The sequence below is a fragment of the Zosterops lateralis genome (genome assembly GCF_965231275.1).
Source record: "Zosterops lateralis genome assembly, chromosome: 1".
Lineage (NCBI taxonomy): Eukaryota > Metazoa > Chordata > Aves > Passeriformes > Zosteropidae > Zosterops > Zosterops lateralis.
Genome location: NC_139762.1, coordinates 5,406,431 through 5,428,093, shown reverse-complemented (window position 1 = coordinate 5,428,093; position 21,663 = coordinate 5,406,431). Strand labels below are relative to the sequence as shown.

Sequence of the window (21,663 nt, the reverse complement as noted above, 5' to 3'; positions counted from 1 at the left end):
TCTCTTCATGGAAACACTTCCAGGTTTATTGAAGGGACCTTACTCTATCAAACTGCAGCTGATTACTTAACTAAGTACAAGGCAGTTTCCTCTCCAACAAACAAAGGCAGGCACTGCACTCTGTCTCCAGGGGTTTCTTCTGGCAGCTTTGCTTTGGAGAAACGAGGTGAGGACACTGCAGTGGAGGAAGGAGCAGTGATTTCAAACCCTCCAACAGGAGCAAGCTTTTAATAATAGTTGTTTTCAAACCACAAGCTGAATTCCAGTCTAAACCACACCAGCAGGTTTTCCTAAGTGTTCCCGTGTGCTACCTTGTATCTCCACCCCATCACTGAGCCATTTTAAATTCAGCTCTGAGGTCACTTTGAAGTCAAGTAGCTGAAGGCCCGGTTTTAACAGGTGAATTCTGGTTCTCACAGGGTGTTTACTGAAAGCAGCTTTCATTCTGCAAACGCACTTCTCGTCCCAGCACCCTGCCTCTCAACAGAAACTCTGTGCTGCTCTCTAACTTCCTTCACTGAAAATATCCCCCAGATTTAAGCTCCAGGAAACAAGCAAAGAGTTTATGACCAAGACAAGTTTTTTTCTTCTTGCTCTTTTCTTCTAAGTTTATGATTTTTTTTAGTATATAAATTGAAAGCCATTTAACCCTCTCTGTAACAAATTAAAGCTTTGCTGCCTCCTTCCAATCTAATATAAAATCAGTGCTGGGCTTGAAATAATTATAACGAGATCTTGATTAGCACATACCTGAACCACCATTTAATAATAAGCCCTTGCTCTTATCTGGTTTACAATAATGCTTTCTTCATACCTCTTTGTCTTTACAGGAGCCAGTGAAAGACACTTCACATGCCTGCACCTCTTTTCACCCTGGGAATGTCACAGCTTCTGAGGACAGAAAGGTTTTCCCACCAGCCTCTTCTGTGAAGAGTAAATCTCCATCATAAAGCATTTTCTAAGCAGCTGACCAGGACAAGGATGAGAATGTGTTTCAGAGCTTTTTCCCTGGTTCTTGAAAGTGCAAAATAAGCCTGGTGAAAACAGCCAGACCCTGATGGACAAGTGGATACACTTGGCCTGACTCTTCTGAAGCTGATGAAGAGTGGCCAGGGACTGTTGGCTCAATGATATAAAGCTTTGTGTGTGTATTTACAACCATTTTGAAATTTTATTATTCAACAAAACTCTTCTAGGAAAAAATCTCAGTCTGGACATAACCCCTGACAGACCCTTGGAAGGAGATTGAAGTTTCCAGGGACACTTGGGACTTCTCTGCTGCAAAGGCAAGTGGCAGGGAGGGGTGGCCATGGCAGGATTGGGCACAGAAAGCAGCTTTTGGAGGTGACACTGCTACTCCCAGGTGGTATAGCATGGGTATTCTCTCAGCTGGGAGTGCTTGGACCCCATTTCCAGCTGGCAAACTTTGAAGAAATCAAATAAAACTCCTGTAATGTTACAGTGAAGTAAGAGGAGTTCCTTTAAAAGGCAATGAGAAAAGAAACTCTAGGAAAGATAGGACTGAATAAGATTTCATTCACTTCTTGCCATCTGGGAATAAAATTTGTGAGGGAATACTGTTCTTATCCTTATAGAAGGCAAATATCTTCTCAAACCCAGCAAAGCAGAAGCCAGGCAAGGTTTATGCTTCACATTAGCAGATTCTAGTGACATGAGTTTACAATAATGGTCTAATAGTTCAGTGTTACTGTGACTCATGGCTTATTACTGTGGAGACAGGAATGTAAAGAGATCTCATTTGAAAAAAAAATATATTTGGATAGTTCACATCCTTTCCTCCCTACTCATGAATTCCTGTGCCATTGACTGCTAGCTGCTAAAAATAGGATCCTTTTTGTGTATCTAAAGGAAAACCTAGAATCAGGGAGACAGTGGGAGGGGACCAAGGTCCTTCCACTCAGGGCCTTCAGGAAATATTTGTAATGAAAGCCCTCTGAGAATGCAGGAATGTTTTTAAAAGATGGGAATGATCTAAGAAGGTATCTTGGAAAGAAGAAGGAGATGAATTAATGAATCACAGCAGTTCCCAGCTTTGGTATTTTGCACAATAGGGGTGAGAGGTACAGAACCAAGATGCATCTTTGTCTTGGAGAAGCTATTCCATTTCAGCAGCAGGAAGCTCCAGGGAACAGCCCAGGAACAGCCTTGTGGCCTGATGAGGAGCCAGAGAGGAGCCACAAGAGGAGACTCACTAGGAGTCATTTGAAGTTGTACAAGTCCCTTAAGGACAGCAGCAGGAAAGAGGATCTGGGAAGACGTGAATAAGGTATCTGCAAACAAAATGGATTATCACCACCACCCCTTTGAAAAAGAAAAAAAAAACAAAAAAACACATGGCACCTCAGAAACAAACCACTGAAGTGTGAAATCATGCAGCAGGGAAAGCTGTCACAGAGAATCAGAAATTGATTTAATAGACACAAATTGACTGCTGCATGATTTGTGCAGATTGCTGCTTGCTAAGAGGGAGAGAGATCCACAGCTCTGGAGAGCTGAGCGCAAGCACCACCTGGCAAAAGGTGTGGAAAGCAAAAATTTTGTCACTGGTAATTGTACGTGTACTGAATGCTTCCTCCTCACTAGGGTAGAATTAAAATCGATGGCAGGATGCAAGGTAACAAAAGGAAATGACTGATCAATATGCATGTCTTGGAGCTGAAGACAAGCCCATCTGCCAAGAGCAGCCTGCTGATGAGGCAAGATTCTGAGAGGGAACCTGAAAAGCTTCCACTCCTGATGCTCAAAAACACAGCACAGCTGAGCAGATGCCAGGTGCAGTGCTAGGAGAGGTGAAGACACCAAGGAGTCTAGAGAATAACTGTTGGGAAAAGCAGGGAATATTAACACTAAATAGATTTAAAGTAAAAAATGTGATGCTTCTCTTCTTTGCCTTTCTAAAGATCTCAAAAGCTCTTTACTGATATTGAAAAACTATGGTCTTTACATACCAGTGCAAGGTTATAGAGATAATGAGACAGGGGTATTTTAAGGCCAATGTCCAATCTATTCCTTGGCTCAAAGCACTTGAAATCTCATTTCTCTGTGTATTTCACTGGGGGAGTCTCTGTCAAGTGCTACCAAAAATCAGACACTAAATCTTCCATGATTCAGTAGTTTTAAATCTGTCACCTAGATTTCTGAATACTTTGGAAAATGTTGCTGTAAAGCCCACAGCAGGGTTTGCTGTGGCTCCAGTGGGACAGGGAAGAGCACATGGAACTCCAGGTTTGCTTTCCCAGTTTTTCTGCTCCTGAGTGGTATTTGCTTCTGAGGCAACAGCCTCAGAAATGGCACATGAGCAGTTAAACACCTCAAGTCTTGCAGCTCATACATCTCATTCTGCTGACACAGACAGAAGGCAGACACAGATGAAGATCAGAGCCAGAAAAATGCTGCAAAAACTTTGTGAAAGTTCACTTCATGGTAACCCCACATTTGCCTGAACATATTCCCTGTGAGTTCCTGATTAGCATCCTAAAAAGTGGATAAAGACCTGTTTTATCACCTCATGACTTTGATTTAATTAAGAAACCACAGAAGATTGGTAGCATTGAGCCTCCATGTTCTCACTGGGCTTGGAGCAAGGGTTCTCCTGTGTTCCTGCATCACCTCCTCTGCAGAGCCCTCCTGCTCTCTTGGCACAGGTGAATAAGCAGCCACTCCTTTTAGGAGCCAGCAGGACCCAGGGCATCTTTCCCTGGGGGCTGGCACCCAGCCAGACATGCTGCTTTGCTCTTTCTCTGCGGAATGCAAGGAAGGACTGAGAGCTGTGCAAAATCTGTCTGGTCCGGGGAGGGTTTGGATGCATGACTGTTGAGGAAACACTGGCATGTTCCTCCCAGTGCCTCTGTGCTCCCAGCCATCTGCCACCTGCCTCCTCACTGGGGGTTCTCCGTGTTTGCTGGGAAGGGGAGGCTTGGAAGCACAGGATGGAGCAGCTGTGCTGTCCTTGGGCTCAGCTGGACACACTGCACATTGTCCTGCTCTCCAAGGCGGTGGGAAAGTGTGTGGAAACAGGAGGAGAAAAAACTTCCAAGCAACCTTTTGTAGAGAGCCATAGTTAAGTGTTTCATGGACAATACAGACACATTCATTCTGTCCTTCCAGTCCAGTCCCAGCAAAACCCACCCTAAGCAAGACTAGGAATTGGGGAAATAGGAATCAAAACCCCTTCACTGGCTGTGAGGCAGGAGAAACTCCATGTGCAGCTGATACAGCCTTCATGCTCTGGACTGCAGGGATGCATCCCCTGCCTTTGTGGAAACCATGTATCCAGCTGGGATAGAAGGATTAGGCTGTCTGGAGGGCAAGGGCAGCCCCAACCTCGGCCATGGCATGAGCAGCTTTATCAGTGGGAACAGGGTGAGGAAAAGGCTCTGCTAAGCTGGCTTCTGCTGCAGAACAGAAAATGCATTGTTTGTAAATCAGACTTTGGAACTGCTTAAGACTTAAACACAGCTTCAATTAATTAAACTTTCGCAGCGCAGCACAATCCCAGAGTGAATACAACACTATTCAATCCCCTGACTGCAGATTTTGTTGCAAAATAAACAAGTTTTTTCCAGGGCTGGGCTTGATAGTGCTGATCAAGAGGTTGGGTTGGGTTCAAAGTCATCTCAAAGTCCTAGTGGGGATATGAAAATGGTTGTAACACCAAGAGAAAATTACCTTTAGCAAAATATTTGTACACAGCACATGTTGTCAAGCCCCAAATGGTCTGACAGAGGTGCTCTTTAATAAGCTCTATGAGCATGTTTCCCAGCAGTGTGAACCTTGTGGGGTTTGTTTTTTATTGCCTTATTAAAATCTGTTTCCAGAATGCTCAAGCAGCATTTTCCCAGCTATTTTTTATGCGTAATTACACTTTCTTCCCTATGCTAATTTCATTCCTGTAAATGTGCCCTCTGGACCAAGCAGTGCCTCCCTCCTGGTAGCACAACTCTTCTCACATTGGTGAAAATGAAGGATGGAATTTGATCCATCGAGGTCAATACTTGACCTCTCACCCTCTCTTTCTGAAGCTGAGAACATTCTGCAGCAGTTTCACCAAGTAAATGCTGTCCTCCAATCAATGAGGAAATGGCACCAACATTCTTGCACCAAAGTACGACAGGACTGGAAATATTTCTTGAGCACAAGGGGAATGACAGCTGGAAAAGAGCTGCTGCTGCTGCTGGACCCCTCAACCCCATTTGAATCAGAGCTCAGGCTCAAATATGGGCAAGAATCATTAACTGCTCCAAACGACACAATAGGGGAGTGTGTAAAGCTGCACTGGGAGTGATGGGATGCCAGCACTTCCAGGGAATGGGACCCTCCTGGCAGGTTGCTCTTGCCAGCAGTTTCCATCTAGAATAATTTATCCAGGGATGGTTTCCATACTGTTGTCCATATGTTCATAGCAGCCATAGCAGAGACACGACTTCATATGCCCTATAGGGAACGTGGCCCTGCAAGTGGCTTCGGGTATGGCCCCTCCCATGGGGAAGAGCAGCTCGGCCTTGACCTCCAGGAATTCCTTCCAACCAACATTTCCGTGATTCAGTGATCCTTCATCTTTTTCTGTGGCAGGGCCTTGGCCCAACAGCTGTTGGGCTTCTAAGTTATTTCCCTGGCTTGGACTGACTGCGAGCCAAAAATAAAGCTGGCAGAATCCCCCGGATCACTGCGCTGTCATAATCCCTGCTGGGGCCTCCAGAGAGGGTGTGGAACAGGAGCAGCATCCCAACAGAGCCCTGGCTCTGTCCCCTCCAGCCTGATGTCCACCAGGGCTGAAGACATCCAGGATGGATTCTTCCATCACAAAACAAAAAGATCACAAATCACAAAAAAAATCCTGAGACCTGGAGAGGAACTACATGTCTGAAGTGCAATTCCTTGATAAATTTTCCTCCTGGGATGACATAACTCTATTTCTTTCTCTCCCAGGCACAGCCAACCAACCCCTCTGATGAAGTTACGTAGCCAAAACATGAAAAGAAAATAAAGAACTATCCCATATCATTCCTCACTTACACTTAATTTTGAGACATGGTTTTGTTCTTGGATACCCACAAACTAGATTCAGCCTGCTGGGTTTTCATTCTTTATTTTAAAATGTTTTCACAAGTAGCAAAAGTTTGGATTTTTGAGGAGAAAAACAGAAACACTGTCTATTTTCAGAATGCTTATAAAGAGAGATGCTTTCCCTCTTTATATCACGACATAAAATTATTATAAATATATATGTCTGTATATAAAAATAAATGATGTGGCACTAACAGATTCAACTAAGACAATTTCAGTGAGGGACAGAGACAAAATAAAAGAAACCCTGTAACATCACAATTTTAGAAATGCCTTTTTTAAAGGTGTTCAAAAATTTTGACCTTCCACTGAGCATGAAAGAGGGGAGAAGAACCCCAAATGCCACTGAACTGGGCAAACAGTTCACAACAACTACATTTTGTATAATTCACAATGTCACACTTGAAGTTATTGTGACAAGGCAGATATGAAAGTGTCAGAAGTGCACAAACTCTGGGGTTTACATAGAAGAGGATACATATTTAAAGCGTATTTTATGTTTTAGTACTGTTACCTCACTTTACCCCAAATAATTATTTTAGCCTATAGGATAAATAGTAACTTGTAATAAAGCAGAAGCCCCATAACAGTAAGACCTTCCCAGCATCCAAGCCAAGCAGAGAGAAGGGCCAGGACACCACAAGCAGAGTGGTATCAAGATCCCAACATCTTTCACCACTAACTGGAGTATGGTATTTATCTATTGGAAGTGACAAAATTTAGAAAATTTAGCCCCTCTGTTTGCTTTCCCTTCCAGAACCAGCACTTCCCCTGTTGGGTGATCACCAAATCATCGATTACAATCATCTTTTTTTCTCTGTGTTATTTTCCCCTCATATGCAACACGCCAACTCCCAAACCATCAGGACTTGGAAGACATTGCACGAGGTTCAAGCTGCCAAAATTCTCGCTGCTTTTGGTACACCTTGCTCAGAAGGAGAGCAAGGGGAAGAGGAGGAGAACCCAGCTGTGGTTTTTTTTCCATGCCAGACAGGGCTCAGTGCCCCGCTGGCCCATCCCGGCCGTGTCTCCCCATCCCAACCGCATTCCCTCTGGGTGCCAGCGTGGGCCATGGCCTCCCTCTAGTGTCCACAGCACGGGCTCCTCAAAGAGCCACCAGAGCCCTTCCAGCTCTCCAGGCAGGAAAAATCTGGTTCGGTCCTGCGAGTAATGACCCATAATTGATGTTTATAGGCTCTCCAGAGTATGAGAATTCACCGAGCCCCCGGAGCGCCTGGGGATCAAGCAGCCTTCTGAAGCTCTTCTATAATTAACATTTAACGATTATGCAGAAAGCCCGAGGCAAGCAGCTGTCTCCACTTCTGCAGGAAAGGCCCCAGGGCATTAGGACACAAAGTCAAACTATTCAGAAACCCCTCATCAACTAAACTTTCCCCCTCCCGTGCCCACAGACTTCTCACTTGTTCTAGCAAGACAGGAAGGTGCAAATGTCACCTTGGCACAATGAGAGCAGTTACTTTGGTAGAAGAAACACCCAGGTCCTGGGTCTATCCAAAAATGGCTCCTGCTGCCAGCATGATGTGCGTGAATGAGCTTCACCATGCTCAGGTCACAGGCTGCTGCTGTCAGCCAGCAGGAACCAGCAGCAGCACCTGGGCAGGATTTGGCAGCATCTCTGCTAAGGGATCATTCACTGACAGGCAGTGTGAGGACACATTTCTGTCTCAGCCCTGGTAATGCTTTGAAGCAAAGCTAAAATTGAAAAAATAAAATCACATTCAGATGCAACCTTAAAAATGTAAACTAGTAAAACATTAAGCTGTAAAATCAACATGAGTCAGTGGCTGAAGTAATGAACAAAGGGGCAGAGTTCAAGCAACTGCAGACATATAATCAAGATTCCTTTCTTCCCCAATTTAAAAAGTCAATATTTACTGTAAATTTGTTTAATATATCAATGGATCGCTTTAAACACTCCTTTGGGCAGAACTCCTGCTCTCCACCCTGGAGCACTGATGAGATCCACCAGTCACAGGATTCAAGCAGAGCAGTCTTGACGTTGCTCCAAGCCTTAGTCACAGAAATACAGTCATTATTGTGGCAGTTAATTAAATTAGGCTCTTTCCTATTAATGTAACATTCACCGCCATATTTTAAACAGCCCAAATGTCAATTTAATACACTCCTTATTCAGTGTTTAGCCCTGTGCCTTTGAGGCATCCCAAAAGCTGCTGTGTTTTGGAAGGCTTTTAAAAGTGAAAGAATTTGAGATCTAAAACCACTGAAGTGCAGACCTTGGTCAAGTCAATGAGCAATAGCAGCCCCTGCTTTGTGTAGTAAGAGCTGTCGCTGAAAAGATGTATTTTAAGACTGAATTTCTCCTGAAGGAAAAGTAAAAATTTAGTAATATTTGGGAATATTGAATGCTGGTATAAGGTCACTGAATCAAATGTGACCTGAATAGAGACAGACCTGTCCAATATGGTAAAATTCCCACAAGCTTCGATATTACTGTAGCTTTTAAAACATTGACAAAACCTGTAGTTTGAGGTTCTTGCTAAATCTTACAACAGAGTATTCCTGTATCAGACACTCTTTAAATGTGTATTTTCATTATTTTTACTGGGAGTGCTTACTCCACAAATCCTGGATGCTACTGCTCATTGACTTAACCTAGAACACCCACACAGCTGCTTTATTTCCCCTCAGAGTTGTGAGAAAGTGCTGGAGAGAGTTCTTTGTTCCCAGTCACAGGCTCCAAGCAAGGATCCAGGTTCTGAAGTGGTGGAAGACCCTGTGTCAAGGACACCCCTGGTCTGAAGGCACAGCCAGGACAGGTTACAAGAGCACCCAGCTCTCAGGGCTTTGCATCAGGGCAGCATGAGGGATTTTGCCAGTCTCATCCAGAACCATTTTTTGGTGCAAGGATTGGTGTAGTCACAAATGGTAATGAACCGTAAGATACTGGGGAACTCGTTCTTCATGGACTTGTACTTGACTGGAATCAGCCGTTTGTGACGAGCACCTGCAGGAGAGGTCACACAGGCAGAGGGTGACACAGAGCCACAGGCAGAGCCCACATCCCTCCCCACCACAGCACACACAGCACAAGTCCAGGTTTGCTCCTGACTGGGCATCATCTGATTATACTGCAACCAGCTCTCACTCTGGAGAGCAAGTCTCAGAGTCCTGATTTACTCAGGCTGCAGATGTTCCCCAATGGATCCCCCTGCTAACATGGACTGCTGGTTTTGAGACACCACGAGATGAGAATACCCCCGCTGTGACTGCTGCTGCTTGAAGGAGCATCTTCTACAAAGGAGGTTCTCCTCCTATAGCTCTCCACAGGGACAGCTGCCACTACCTGCACTGCACATGTGATGACACTGAGACCAGGATGAGGCAAATAACCAAGATTTCGTAACTGCAGCAAATGCTGGAGTAATCCACGGAGCTCCCAGAGCCTGCCACCAAACTCTTCTGTGCATTACTAACACCTCACACAAATAGGTGATGCTGTGACTTCTCTAAGCCTGTACTTCCACTCATGTTCTCACTGGCAGAGCTCAGGTCATTCCATACAGATGGAACTTCCGTTCCTGTTCTAATGGAAGATCTGATGCCCACAAAAAACTAATGAAGAACTAAAAGGACTTTTCTACAAATCTTGATGACTGGGGGCTGATACAAAGTCCTGGGAGTGTTCAATGGATTCACTGATATCATATGAAATTAGTGTGTCAAGGAAGAAGTGAATTCCTGTCTCTGCCACGAGCTTCCTGTCTAACCTCTGGCATGTCCTTTATAATATCAAGTCAGACGTCTCATCTAGAAAAGAGACTTCATATCCAGATACTCTTCCCAATTCTACATATCCTCCATACTATTAGCCTGCACTTACTCCCCAGCAACACAGACAACTATGGCTAGAGAAGAGCAATCACAACAGACCTGGCAGAAGTAAATTGGTGGCTTTTCAATTCAGAACAAAATATATAAAATATTTTTCAACCTAAGTTGAACATTCATTTCATATTTTGTTTACCTATCCACAATACTCAAGGACCCCTGCAAAAATCATAAAATGGAATGGGTTAGGTTGGAAGAGGCCTTGAAGATCATCCAGTTCCAACCCCCCTGGCTTTGGGCAGGGACACCTTCTAGACCAGGTTGCTCAGAGCCCCACCCAGCCTGGCCTTGAAATCTGCATGTTCATTACCTGTCACCTAATTCCCAGCTTTCATCACATCCTGGATTTATTATACTACTTGTCTCTTTAGCAGCAAATTTTCCTGTATGGATCTGGAAGCCCTTCATAAGCCTGACATGCAGCTCTGACATTTCTGGAGCAGGCAGCATTATCCCACTGACAGCTGGAGCAGTGCAGCACAGGCAGCTTCTTGCTCACAGCCATGTGAGGAAGGTCAAGAGCAAGGAAGGGACCGAGCACAAGTCCCTGCCTGCACAGCCAAATTATGAAGCCCGTGTCAGTTCCAGTGGTACAGTGCCTACTGGCCTCAGCTGAAGGTTTAGATGTCACTGTAATAAAAATGATAATGTGCAATTGTAAATGGGATATTTGTGTGATCTTACCTGGGGAAAGACTAAGAGCAAATTTGGTCTGGAAATCGCATTCGTCGCTTTCCAGGTAGTCATCTGAAACAACAACCACCATCCTCCGACACCTGCAGAACAAACAGGGGAGAAAACAGATAAAATATCAAATGAGATGGTTTTCATTCCCATAAACAGAAGCATGTACTGCTCTGAATTGCTCCAGTGGATAAGGACCTGGCTGTGTTCCAGTAGGAATTAACTGCACAGCAGGAATGACTGACAGATACATAGTGATGTTACACAGAAAAACCTGATTATGGATACACACTCATATACCAAAAAATGAGGAAACAGTGAAGTCCAGAGTGTCTGTGCAACCCTTATGTGATCCTGTGTCTACATATGACACACAAGGCAAAGAAAAGTGATTAAACATAAGTAGCATCACCACAGTGGCACCTCCCTCATGAACACAATGAAGCAACACACTGGAGAATGCCTGAGTCGTCCTTCTTGAGCCAAGGGCATAAAACAAACCCCATTAGGACATTTGTGTGGATTTTTGCTCTTTCACTGGCACCACGCTGCAGACATCATTGTAAAATGAATGTAATGTTCCACTACACTCACAGCTGGCCACAACAGCCACGGTTCACTTACCTCCTCTCTATAAGTTCTCCACTGATGGACCACACACAGGCTCCTGGCAAGACATCCCGATCAAATACACAGAGCTTCAGTTTGAACTCTGTTTGCTCCAGCTCCCTGATCATCTCCTGGACAAACTGGAGGTCTTTCTGACAGTAGCAGATGAAGGCATCAAATATCTCTGTTCCACTCCCTGAAACCATTAAAAATGTAGCTGTCATCTTCTACTATAAATGAAGTTCGCTCCTGTAGTGAACTTTCAAGAGCTCCCACAGACTTTAACTCAGAATCAGGAGTCTGACAGAAAAGCTCTGGCCAAACTTGCAAAGGTAATTTAGCATTTTATTAGATGAGCTGCCCTTCAGCCCACTTCTGTCCTTAATAGGGCTGGCAGGAGGTAACACACATGAGTGCCCTGGCTGCTTTCACTGGCCAGGCTGTTCACACACACCCACATTGCCTGGCAGGGCTCAGGGAAAGGAGCTGAGGTGCAGACAGGCAAAATCTGTGGAGGCAATGACATTCAGCCACAGGGGGTCTGGGTGGAGCTGGAGGGAGCAGAGTACCCCAGGGGATGCAACTCAGAGCCCTGACACCCTGGGATTTCACTGAGACTTTCATATCTATAATATCCTTGTGGATCTGGGTCCTTTTTCCTTAGTTCAGATCACAGAGATTCAAACTTCCCAACCAAAACAGCATTCAGCAATGTCCTGCCATCTGCTGTCGATGGAGCTATGGGGTGAGCCTTGAAATTTGGAAGCTGTCATTTTTATGGCTAAGATGTTAAGCCTGGTTACCTGAAGTCATATCCTAATGGGCCTGTTTTCCAATTACATCAACGGCTGGCAGCTCTTGTTTATTTAGCAGTTATCCAAATATTAAAGTGCTGCTTTTTAAGGGCAATGTTTCTCATAATTAAGTGCCTTAATACTGCTGGATAGTTTCCAACTATGTTATTTTTTTTTTCCATATCAATGTCACTACAGATACATTCCATTTTTTATGCCACTTAAAGCCTACCACAGTGAAAAAAATAGGTCAGGCTCTAAAAGCTGCTGAGGAAAGTATCAACCCAGCAGGCAGATTCAGCCCAAGAAGTATCCAGTGAAGCAGAAGGGGAATGTCTGCCAGGGCAGTCAAACTGAGGGTACTGCTGCAGGGGCACGGCGCTAACTTGGGGGTCACGTCAGGCAAAGCTGCTGTGTACAAACAGCAGAATATTGGTCTGTGGACATTTGGGGATGGTTAGTGATGTCCACACATGCAGCAAAGGTGGCCACCTGAAGCCAGACTGGCCAGCACACGTGTGCACACACCTGGCTGGCACATGCAGGGCTGCACACACAGCAGCCCACACACACAGAACCCATTTCCTCTCTCCACCCACTGCACACCCAGTCCTACTTCAAACCCACTTCCTTTTCATTCAAGGTGGTTCCACCTGCCAAAGACAGGGCAGGGAAATCACCTCTGACACCCTTCTCCCTGGGCTCCAGCCCCTTGAGCTTTCAGCAGCTGCTGCTCGGGGCCAGGCTGTGCTAAGGGACATATTTTCATGAAGTCTCCTCCCATGTGTGTCCAGTGGCTCTGTGCCAACCTGTTCCTGGGTGAAGTGTTCCCCAGGGTTGCTTTCCCTCTCTGCTCTAAGAAACAGGAAAAATGAAGAAAGCATCCTGGCCTGGGGTATGAAAAGTTGTGGGAATTATGAAAGCAAACAGGTTTTCTGCACTTCCCATGGGGAAGGTGATTCCAACATGAGGTATCAGGCAGCAATGGAAATATGGGCTCTTACCATATGGATCATCCCTGATGGTGATGCCCATCAGTTCTGATGTCTTGGGCACACTGCTGTCCACTGCTGGCACTTGGACAGGCTGGTTGGCCTCTTCCTGCTTCCTCTGCAAGTACTTCTTACAGTCCTCCTCTGCAAAAACACACAACCAGAGCAAGAGGCTCCTGTGACATGGGTTTACACTGCTGGAGTTCATTAAAACAGGAATAGCTATTTCACTGATCAGGGATGCTTGAGGAAAACCCCCTGTCTGGCTTTTTCAGTATGTAGAATTTCTCTCACCATTTTCTGAACATTTTGATGCTGCCTCCACCACCTCCTCTAGCAATTAATTCCTGAAAATCACTCTTGATATTTTAAGAAGTACTTTCTTTTACTTGTTTTATTCTTCCTCCTCCCTTTAGCTCTACAATATCCCAGTACACCTTTAATAGCAGGAATAAGGTACAGAGCAGCTCCCAACTGCTATCTGCTCTCACTGTTCTGCATTTTGGAGTATTTGAAATCACAAAATAGTTGGAGATGTTTTCATGGTCTCAGTCTTTCTGCCCATGTTAAATGCCATAAAACAAGACAAAATGGCCCCAAGTTGCGCCAGGGGAGGTTTAGATTGGATATTAGGGAACAATTCTCCACTGAAAGAGTGGTCAGACACTGGAACAGGCTGTCCAGGGCAATGGTGGAGTCAGCATCCCTGGAGGGATTTAAAAGATGTATAGATGTGGCACTTGGTGACAGGGTTTAGTGGCGGCCTTGGCAGTGCTGGGTTGATGATCCTGTAGGTCTTTTCCAACCTTAGCAATTCTCTGCAGACAAACAAGAGTTGATTCACACCCCTAGCCTTTGCCAGCCAGGACAACTGCAGGTGACAATGACTATACACACTCACCACATACAGCAGGACCACGTAAAATTTTATGGAGCCCCTGAAGCAGCTTTTATGTTGTGAACACAATAGGGATCCTCCTATCCCAAGCAGAGTAGACCTCACCACCACCCTGAGATAACTGAAGGGCAGAAACCTGTCACAGTCACAGGTGTGAACTTCCCAGTCAGGTCAGTGATGGGCACAGATCTATTCTAAACAGATCTGGTTTAAAAATAAAACATAAATCTAAATGTGAAGCCTTTGGAGGAGCGACAAGAAACTGCAACTTCTGCTGCTCTGCAATTACAGAAGAACTGAAAGTAAAAGGAGATTTGAAAACAGGAATTAATAAAAAGATAAAACTCCTTAGAGACTTTCCCTTAAAATTAAAAAAAAAACAACAACCCAACAAGTGTTAATCAATAGTGATCAGCTGGCACAGCAGAGTAAAGGATCCCTTGGAAGTGCAGGATGCTAGTGGGAGTCCAGTGAGTCCTCCTGTAACACAACCTGGCACAAGCAGGTCTGTAGGAGCCCCAGCCTGACCCCCATCCTCTGCTTCTATCTCAGCTTTGCATCTTGTTACTGGATTATCCCCAATCTAATAAGGCTCAGATCTGATCAAAGCTTTTCCTGAGGCTGAGGCATTCCCAATCTGCCCTTCTCCTCCCCTCAGCCTCCCCGGTCCTGCAGAGGAAAGAATCAGCCACATTCTTTACCAGGCAGAAGGTTCAGATTTCACAACTTTCCTCACTAGAACCCTAACTCAGTCCTACCTCTCTGCCAGCAGCCTGTTGCATAAGGTGTGTCAGCTAAGTCAGTATCTTTGAAATCATGATTAAAGTCACTTTCAAGTTGCCAATGAGTTCAGCAGTCTTAGAGGAAGGATTGGCACACAGCCACCACCTTAAGTGTGCCTTAATTCCCTTGGGAGCCAGGTTCACAATCCAAAATACTGCTGAATAGGCAAGAAGAGGGAATCATTTAACAGCATTGTATAATGCTTAATAGAGAAATGTTCATTTTTGGTGTATTTCTTCCAATTCTTCTCTCCTTGCCTCTGATTTGGGATGGATCAGTCCCCAGCTGCAAACAGCACATGATTGTACAGGTTAATGAGACTGAACAAGGATCAGGGATAACTCTGGGACCATAAAGATAAAGGATGCTAAACAACACAACCAAGTAGCAAGAAACTCCTTCAAGCTGTCCTCCTCCACCAAGCACCTAAGTAGGCTTTACATTCCTCTGGCACTCAAACAAATTCCTGAGGAATTGGAAAAAAAAAAGAATAGAAACATGAAATGTAAAGCACAAAGTCAGTAGTGTGACAAGAACAGAGAAAACAGACCCAGTAACTGTCAGGCGGGAAAGTAGCACTTTTGTAACAGGTCATGGAAGAAACAAAAATCATTGAGTTTCAGCAGGAAAGAGTACAAATGTATCAATGCAAAAAGCTTCACATCCCTGAAGATAATTCTACAGAGAAAGAAACTGCTGAGGAAGATCACAGTTACGGCAGAGCTGCTGGGACATCAACATTGATGTTTTCTGATTCTGAACTGGACCCACTGAAGAAGTTCCAGTGGTACACAAAGATGTCCCCTGGCATCAGGAAATACCATGCACAAGGTACATGAAACCTTTCCCTTTCCTTTCCTTTCCTTTCCTTTCCTTTCCTTTCCTTTCCTTTCCTTTCCTTTCCTTTCCTTTCCTTTCCTTTCCTTTCCTTTCCTTTCCTTTCCTTTCCTTTCCTTTCCTTTCCTTTCCTTTCCTTTCCTTTCCTTTCCTTTCCTTTCCTTCTGCAAGAGCTCTCAGCACCAGCAACAGGTCACAGGCCCTCAGTGCAGTCCTCAGCCAAAAATCATAAAAGAGGAACAGTCCCACAGATCAGGCTGAAGGTCCACCTGCTCCAAGCCTCATCCTGTCTCAAGCACTGCACAAAACCAGGTGTCTGGGGGGGAACATAAGAATAAAATAAGCTTACAGAAATATTTTCCTAGTATATATGTGCATTTCCATAAAATCTATCTTTAAGGTATAATCTACAATCTATTTTTATAATCTGTCTTTTGGACTATTCACAGCTAAGGAATTTCCTGAGCCACAGACAGTATTTTTGTTGAACAGCCCTTAGTGGGCTCCTCTCCCAAGAATTTACCAGTCTCCTCTTATCAGCATGACCCAACTCTGGTTAAACCTGTGATTTTCCTGCAGCCCAGGCTCTTCCCACTCATTCTGCTGGAGTCTATTCCAGCTCTGACAAAGCCCATCCACCACACTCCCTTCCAGTGGGACACACAGGTCCTGTGCTCAGGGCTAGAACCAGCCTGGGTGATCCCAATGTTTTTGTGAAGCCCCAGATCTTTTGCACAGCTGGAAGCTCCCCCAGATTTGTTAGGAACCTCTGATAAGCAGATCAGAAAGCACACTGATGCTTTTGTCTTTCCCAAAATCTGCCCTTCAGACTGTGATCTTAAGTAGGAAGAACCACAAAGAGAAGTCCTCCATGGCTTCTTGGTCAGGCTCTCTACAGGAGATGGATTTCTACATCTTCCTTTATCTCCATGAGTAACAGGAAGTGAGATTTATTACTTCCTCGTCGCTTACTCTATTATAAGCTCTATTATACAACACAGGCCCTTCAGGGAATTCTCTGGCTTTGGAAATCCTTTGGCAAGAAATTTTCCCTTCTGATGACAGCTGGGTTCCCTCTGAATTTCTCTGACCACAAAGAACACAAAGAGCCCAAAAAGAAAACAGCACAGCAGAACAGCACAAGGACCTTCATCCTTCTCATTGACCTATCTCAATTTTTTCAGTTTGCATGGATTTTTTTCCCCTGACATTATCCATTTCCACACATCCCTCATCTCCCCCAACAAACATCTTCCTATCACAATATATCCACACAACATCATAATTTTCACACTGTCCAGTGTCAGTGCGATCTGTCTCCTGGCTAACCTGGCTAAGAGCATCTTTTGACACACAGAAAAATTTTAATTGAAGGTTTGGCATAAAACAGGGCTCCAGGTTACTTTGCAGAGTTCATGGTTAGCAGAAACACAGCACATGTGTCTGCTGGGAGCCAGGTGAGACTTCTGTGAATCACAGAATGGTTTGGCTTGGAAGGGACCTTACAGTACCTCATTCCAACCCCTTGCCATGGGCAGGGACACCTTCCACTATCCCAGGTGGCTCAAAGCAGCATCCAGCCTGGCCTTGGACACTTCCAGGGATCCAGGGGCAGCCACAGCTTCTCTGGGCACCTGTACCAGGGCCTCAGCACCCTCACAGGGAAGATTTTCTTCCCAATAGCTAATCTAATATCCAATCTTCTAATATCTAATATAAATCTCTCTTCTTTTAGTTTAAAACCATTCTCCCTTATCCTATCACTATCCACCTATGCAACAAGTCCCCCTCTCTATTTTTATCAGCCCCCTTCACCTTCAGGCACTGGAAGGGGCTCTAAGGTCTCCCCGGACCCTTCTCTTCTCCAGGATGAACACCCCAGCTCTCCCCGCCCGCCTCCACAGCACACGTGCTCCAGACTTCGGAGCATCTTTGTGACTCTCCCGACAACACCGAGGGTGTCACTCCGTAATTTGGAAAGGGCTTCTCGAGCGGGATTTTTTTCTTAACCTCACCTCCACGGACCGAGCAGCAAAGAGCGACACGAACAGACAAATATGAACAAAAAAAGCAACATGAACGGTATCCCCTCCCTCCCCAGGCGTCAGGGAAGCAGCACCGAGGGCAGGCTCCGGGATTCCCGGGGTTATCCGGGATTTCCCGGGGCTCTCCCGGCTCTCCCCGTCCCCCCAGCGCCTCCCTTACCCACGCTGCCGGCCAGGTCGGTCAGGACATCATCGCGACCCAAGCGGCGCAGCACATCCAGGAGCTGCCCCACGGTGGCCCCGCCGGGGCAGCGTCCGGGCCATTCCTCCAGCAGCGCGGCCGTGGGGTCGGGCAGCCCCTCCAGCCGCCGGATCTCCAGGAAGCTGCATCCCAGCGCCTCCGCCAGCGCCGTCCAGTCCGCGGCCGCGGCCGCCCGCGGGTTCAGGTAGAGGCTGAGGCGGCGGCGGACGCGGTAATTCAGCGCTACCAAGGGCACGGCGTGCAGCTCCGGCGGGACGGGGCTGGGGCTGGGGTCCGATGGGGCTGTAGCCATGGCCGTGCCGCCTTCCGAACTTCCCCTTCCCGGCACTTTCGCTTCCCGGCTCGCCCCGCCTCTCCTCCGCCTCCGCACGGCTCGGCTCGCCCTCCCTCCCTCCCTCGCTCGGCGTGCGGGGCCGCACGGGGCTGTACCGGATGGTTTGTACCGGGCCAGGGTGGGCAGCAGGACCGCAGTGATGCTTTCCCTGTGCGCGGCATCCCCAGCGCTGTGCCCGGCTCTGGGCTCAAGGCAGGGAGGGCACTGAGGGGCTGGAGGGGGTCTGGAGAAGGGAAAGGAGCTCTAAAGCACACGTCCTATGAGAAAGGTCCAAGGGAGCTGAGGGTGTTTAATCTGGAGAAAAGGGGGCCCAGGGAATATATTATCTCTCTCTAAAACTCCCTCTTGACAGGAAGTTGTAGCCAGGTGTGGGTTGGCCTCTTCTCCCAGGCAATAAATGAAAGGGCAAGATGACAGAATCTTAAACTGTGCTGGGTAAGTTTAGGTTGGACATCAGGAAGTTTTGGGGTTTTTTTCACAGAAAGGATAATTACACTGGATTGGGCTTCCCCAGAGAGGTGGTGGAACCACCATCCCTGGAGCAGTTTAAGGAAAGACTGGATGTGGCATTCAGCTGACGTGGTGATGTTGGGTCACAGGTTGGACTCGATCTCAGAGGACTTTTCCAACCTAATCGATCCTGTGATTCTCCTGCTGGGCTTTGTCCAGACGCAGTGCCCTGACCTCTGGAGTGGCCTGGACAGGGATCTGTGCTGTGTGTCAGGAGACACTTACACCAGAGAGAACAGTGCTGTCACTAAAGCTTTTTCACTCTATTCCCCCCAAATCACCCCCTGATGGCCACACCAATCATTCCTGCCCAGGCCCCAAATACAACAAATGGTAGAATTGTTAATGTAGCCCTGACAGGGCTTATGTTCAGAATCACTTGATTTTTCTGCCTTTGGCATAACAACTTGCTCTTGTGTTCAATGTCTGTTTATTTCTCACCCAGACCTGAACCCATCAACCCAGAGTGTTCAGGGATTTTACAGTATTACAGTTATTCTTTACAGAACAGGCCCAGTGGGTCTCTAGCAGCAATAAATCCAGAACAATGTCCCATCTTTGGGGGTCAAAGTGTTCAAATCTGGGCTCCCCTCAGATGACACCATGACAGCACAAATATGGTCATCTCCAAATTCCCAAACTCTTCCAGCAAGCAGAATATTCTGCATAAAAATAAAATCCTAAAAACGGCAAGGGATCCATTTCAAACTGTTTTTGATGCTGAGTTCAAAACATAATTCCTAGCTATGAACTGAACATTTTTCAGGTTCCAGGATTGCATCAAAAACAACAGGGTACTTACTGCAAGCAAATTTTCAGGAGGAAAACATGCTGCTTCTCCAAAGTACTACAGGAGACAGAGTAAAAGAACATCCTCTGCAGTCTCTATCTATGGAGCTGTGTGGAAATGAGGAAGATAAAATATTCCGGTAGCAAAACTTTTAATTACACAACGATTGGTGGGTTTAAAACTTTAAAACATGAAAAACGAGCATAAAAAGTTTCAGTTCTGACTGAACACCTGCCACATACACCACTGGCTCCAGATTGTAAGGAGAGGTGCTAATACACAACCTCCAAACACCCACATCCAGCAAGTGTCCCTGGGAACACCAGACAGGCAAATCCCATGTTATTTCACCATGCCAAACCTGTATCTTTGGCTTGTTCAAGGTAATTAGCCATTATCCAGGCACCCCAGCAGCAAAACCTCCTGCTGAACATTCCTTCAGCCTTCAGCAAGCATCTTTCTTGCGAGAGAAGTAAAAATCTATCCCTCTGTCCTTGTGCTGAGCTGGTCCTCTCCTGCCCCTGGGATGGGGACTTCCTCCCTGTGGCAAATGACAAGGAACAGTGAGGTATTTACTGATGCTGCAGAGTGGATTTGGTCACAAAGCAGTGCTGACATCCAGGAGAATGTGCACATGGAACCTCTGCCTCCCAAGTTCACCCAAAAAGGCAGGAAGGCCTGACAGGCACTGCTCTAGGCTGGGATTTAGGAAACCAGAGTTTCTGGTAAGGTGAGCTGGCAAAGTTGCTCAAAATTGAACTTTTGCCTGATGGAGAAGCTTTTTAGCTTCAAGTTTCACCACTGCCTCATCCTGGTATCTCACTAAGGTGCTCCTGCAGAGTTCTTTCTCTCATCCCAGAAGGTTACTAATCCAGGCCCTCCAACAGAATGGATGGAGCAGAAGGCTTTGCTTCCACAAAACTTTCCACTCATGGCAAAGAAATCTGGCCTAAAAATTTGCTACTTCACCTTGGGATTAAAACCTGAAATGGGGGCATGCTTCATTCTTCACTGACTTGGTACAATGCCTAAATTTGAGCCTCCATAAAGTATCCTCACTCAGAAGGAGGGAAGGAAGATGCATGGGGGAAAGGCAAAATGTTGAACACTCTTATAATACACAACCCTTGCTTACATCCATTTCATCCCATACCCATCTCCTCCAAGAACAGCATTCCAGGCAGCAGATAAAAGCTTTGACATGTTGCAGGATCAACATCTCATTCTGCCCCCATTCTAAAGGGGAGATACACCCAAAAGCCAAAGTGCAAGGAACAGTCCCCATATTTACAGGTCTTGCTGACTCCAGTTTGGATGCACTCAAGCAGGAATTGATTGCTTTTACTTCCACCTCCTGAACAGAAAGGACACTGAGCTTTTTTTCTCTTCTATCCACCTGTGGGGGGTGGCCACACCAGTGGAGGCCTTGGAGAAACTTCATCCCTCTGGCAGGGCTGCCAGGGTATGCTCAGAAGGACATCTGTGGCTAAGCCCTGCTGACTACACAAGGGAGAGAGGCAGCAAAAATGCACATCCTTCACCCCAGCAGGCAGGACAGACAGCTACAAAATCCTGGCTGCACAGTCCCTGCTGTGATGTAATGTCAGCTTGCATTAAAACAACTTTTTTTTTTCCCCCTTTACACCTGAGAAAGAAGAGCAGAACTAACAGAAGCTGATGCAGAGCAGCCCCTGGAGCCCTCCCACCCCATCCCAGCCTTCCCAGTACTCACAGGCCTCTGGTGGATGTGTCGGCTCCACTCTGGGGCTGTCACCACTGGATGTGGGTAGGTCTCACCTAGAGTCACTCCTGCCTGGGAGAGAGCAGCACTGCTCAGGGCCCAGGGGGTGTGGATGTCTGCTCCCTTTATGCCCTGCAGTTCTGGCACCCACAGCCGGACATAATCCCCCTGCAAAGAGAACCAATGGGACAGGATCCATTCAGTGACAATCTGTGCTTCCCAGCAAGGCTCTTTCTCGAAGGGAGAGGAGCCAGATTTCCAGGTAGAGAAAATGGTGTTGTACAGCCTCAGTCACCCCTGACAAGCCTTAGCCCCTCTTGCTAAATCCTCCATCCAGAATTAGTGCCTAAAGAGACCTGGATGGTGGAGCTCACTTTCAGCACTGTCCACCTGTCCTGTTTAGGACATCATGACATGAATCACGCCCAAGAAGTGTCCCATGACTGAAGGAAAATAGGATGATCAGCCCAGCTGCACACTCTTGTGT

The 21,663-nt window shown here is 46.3% G+C and overlaps 1 protein-coding gene across 3 annotated transcripts in view; it reads right to left on the bottom strand.

The window, feature by feature from the left end:
• Positions 1–6,103: 6,103 nt before the first annotated feature.
• Positions 6,104–21,663, bottom strand: part of MYD88 (MYD88 innate immune signal transduction adaptor) — a 31,757-nt gene continuing 16,197 nt past the window's right edge. The window contains exons 1-5 of one of the 3 annotated variants that reach the window (XM_083882794.1): positions 17,760–18,316; positions 13,049–13,180; positions 11,266–11,446; positions 10,642–10,733; positions 6,104–9,073 (exon numbers count right to left, since the gene is read on the bottom strand). In XM_083882794.1, the coding sequence (XP_083738920.1) occupies positions 8,919–9,073; positions 10,642–10,733; positions 11,266–11,446; positions 13,049–13,180; positions 17,760–18,093 (894 nt within the window). In that variant the 5' untranslated portion in view covers positions 18,094–18,316 and the 3' untranslated portion in view covers positions 6,104–8,918. Of the gene's footprint in view, positions 9,074–10,641; positions 10,734–11,265; positions 11,447–13,048; positions 13,181–17,759; positions 18,317–19,796; positions 19,977–21,167; positions 21,345–21,663 lie in introns of those variants that run through there. The other 2 variants (XM_083882793.1, XR_014592400.1) reach the window with 2 other exon arrangements.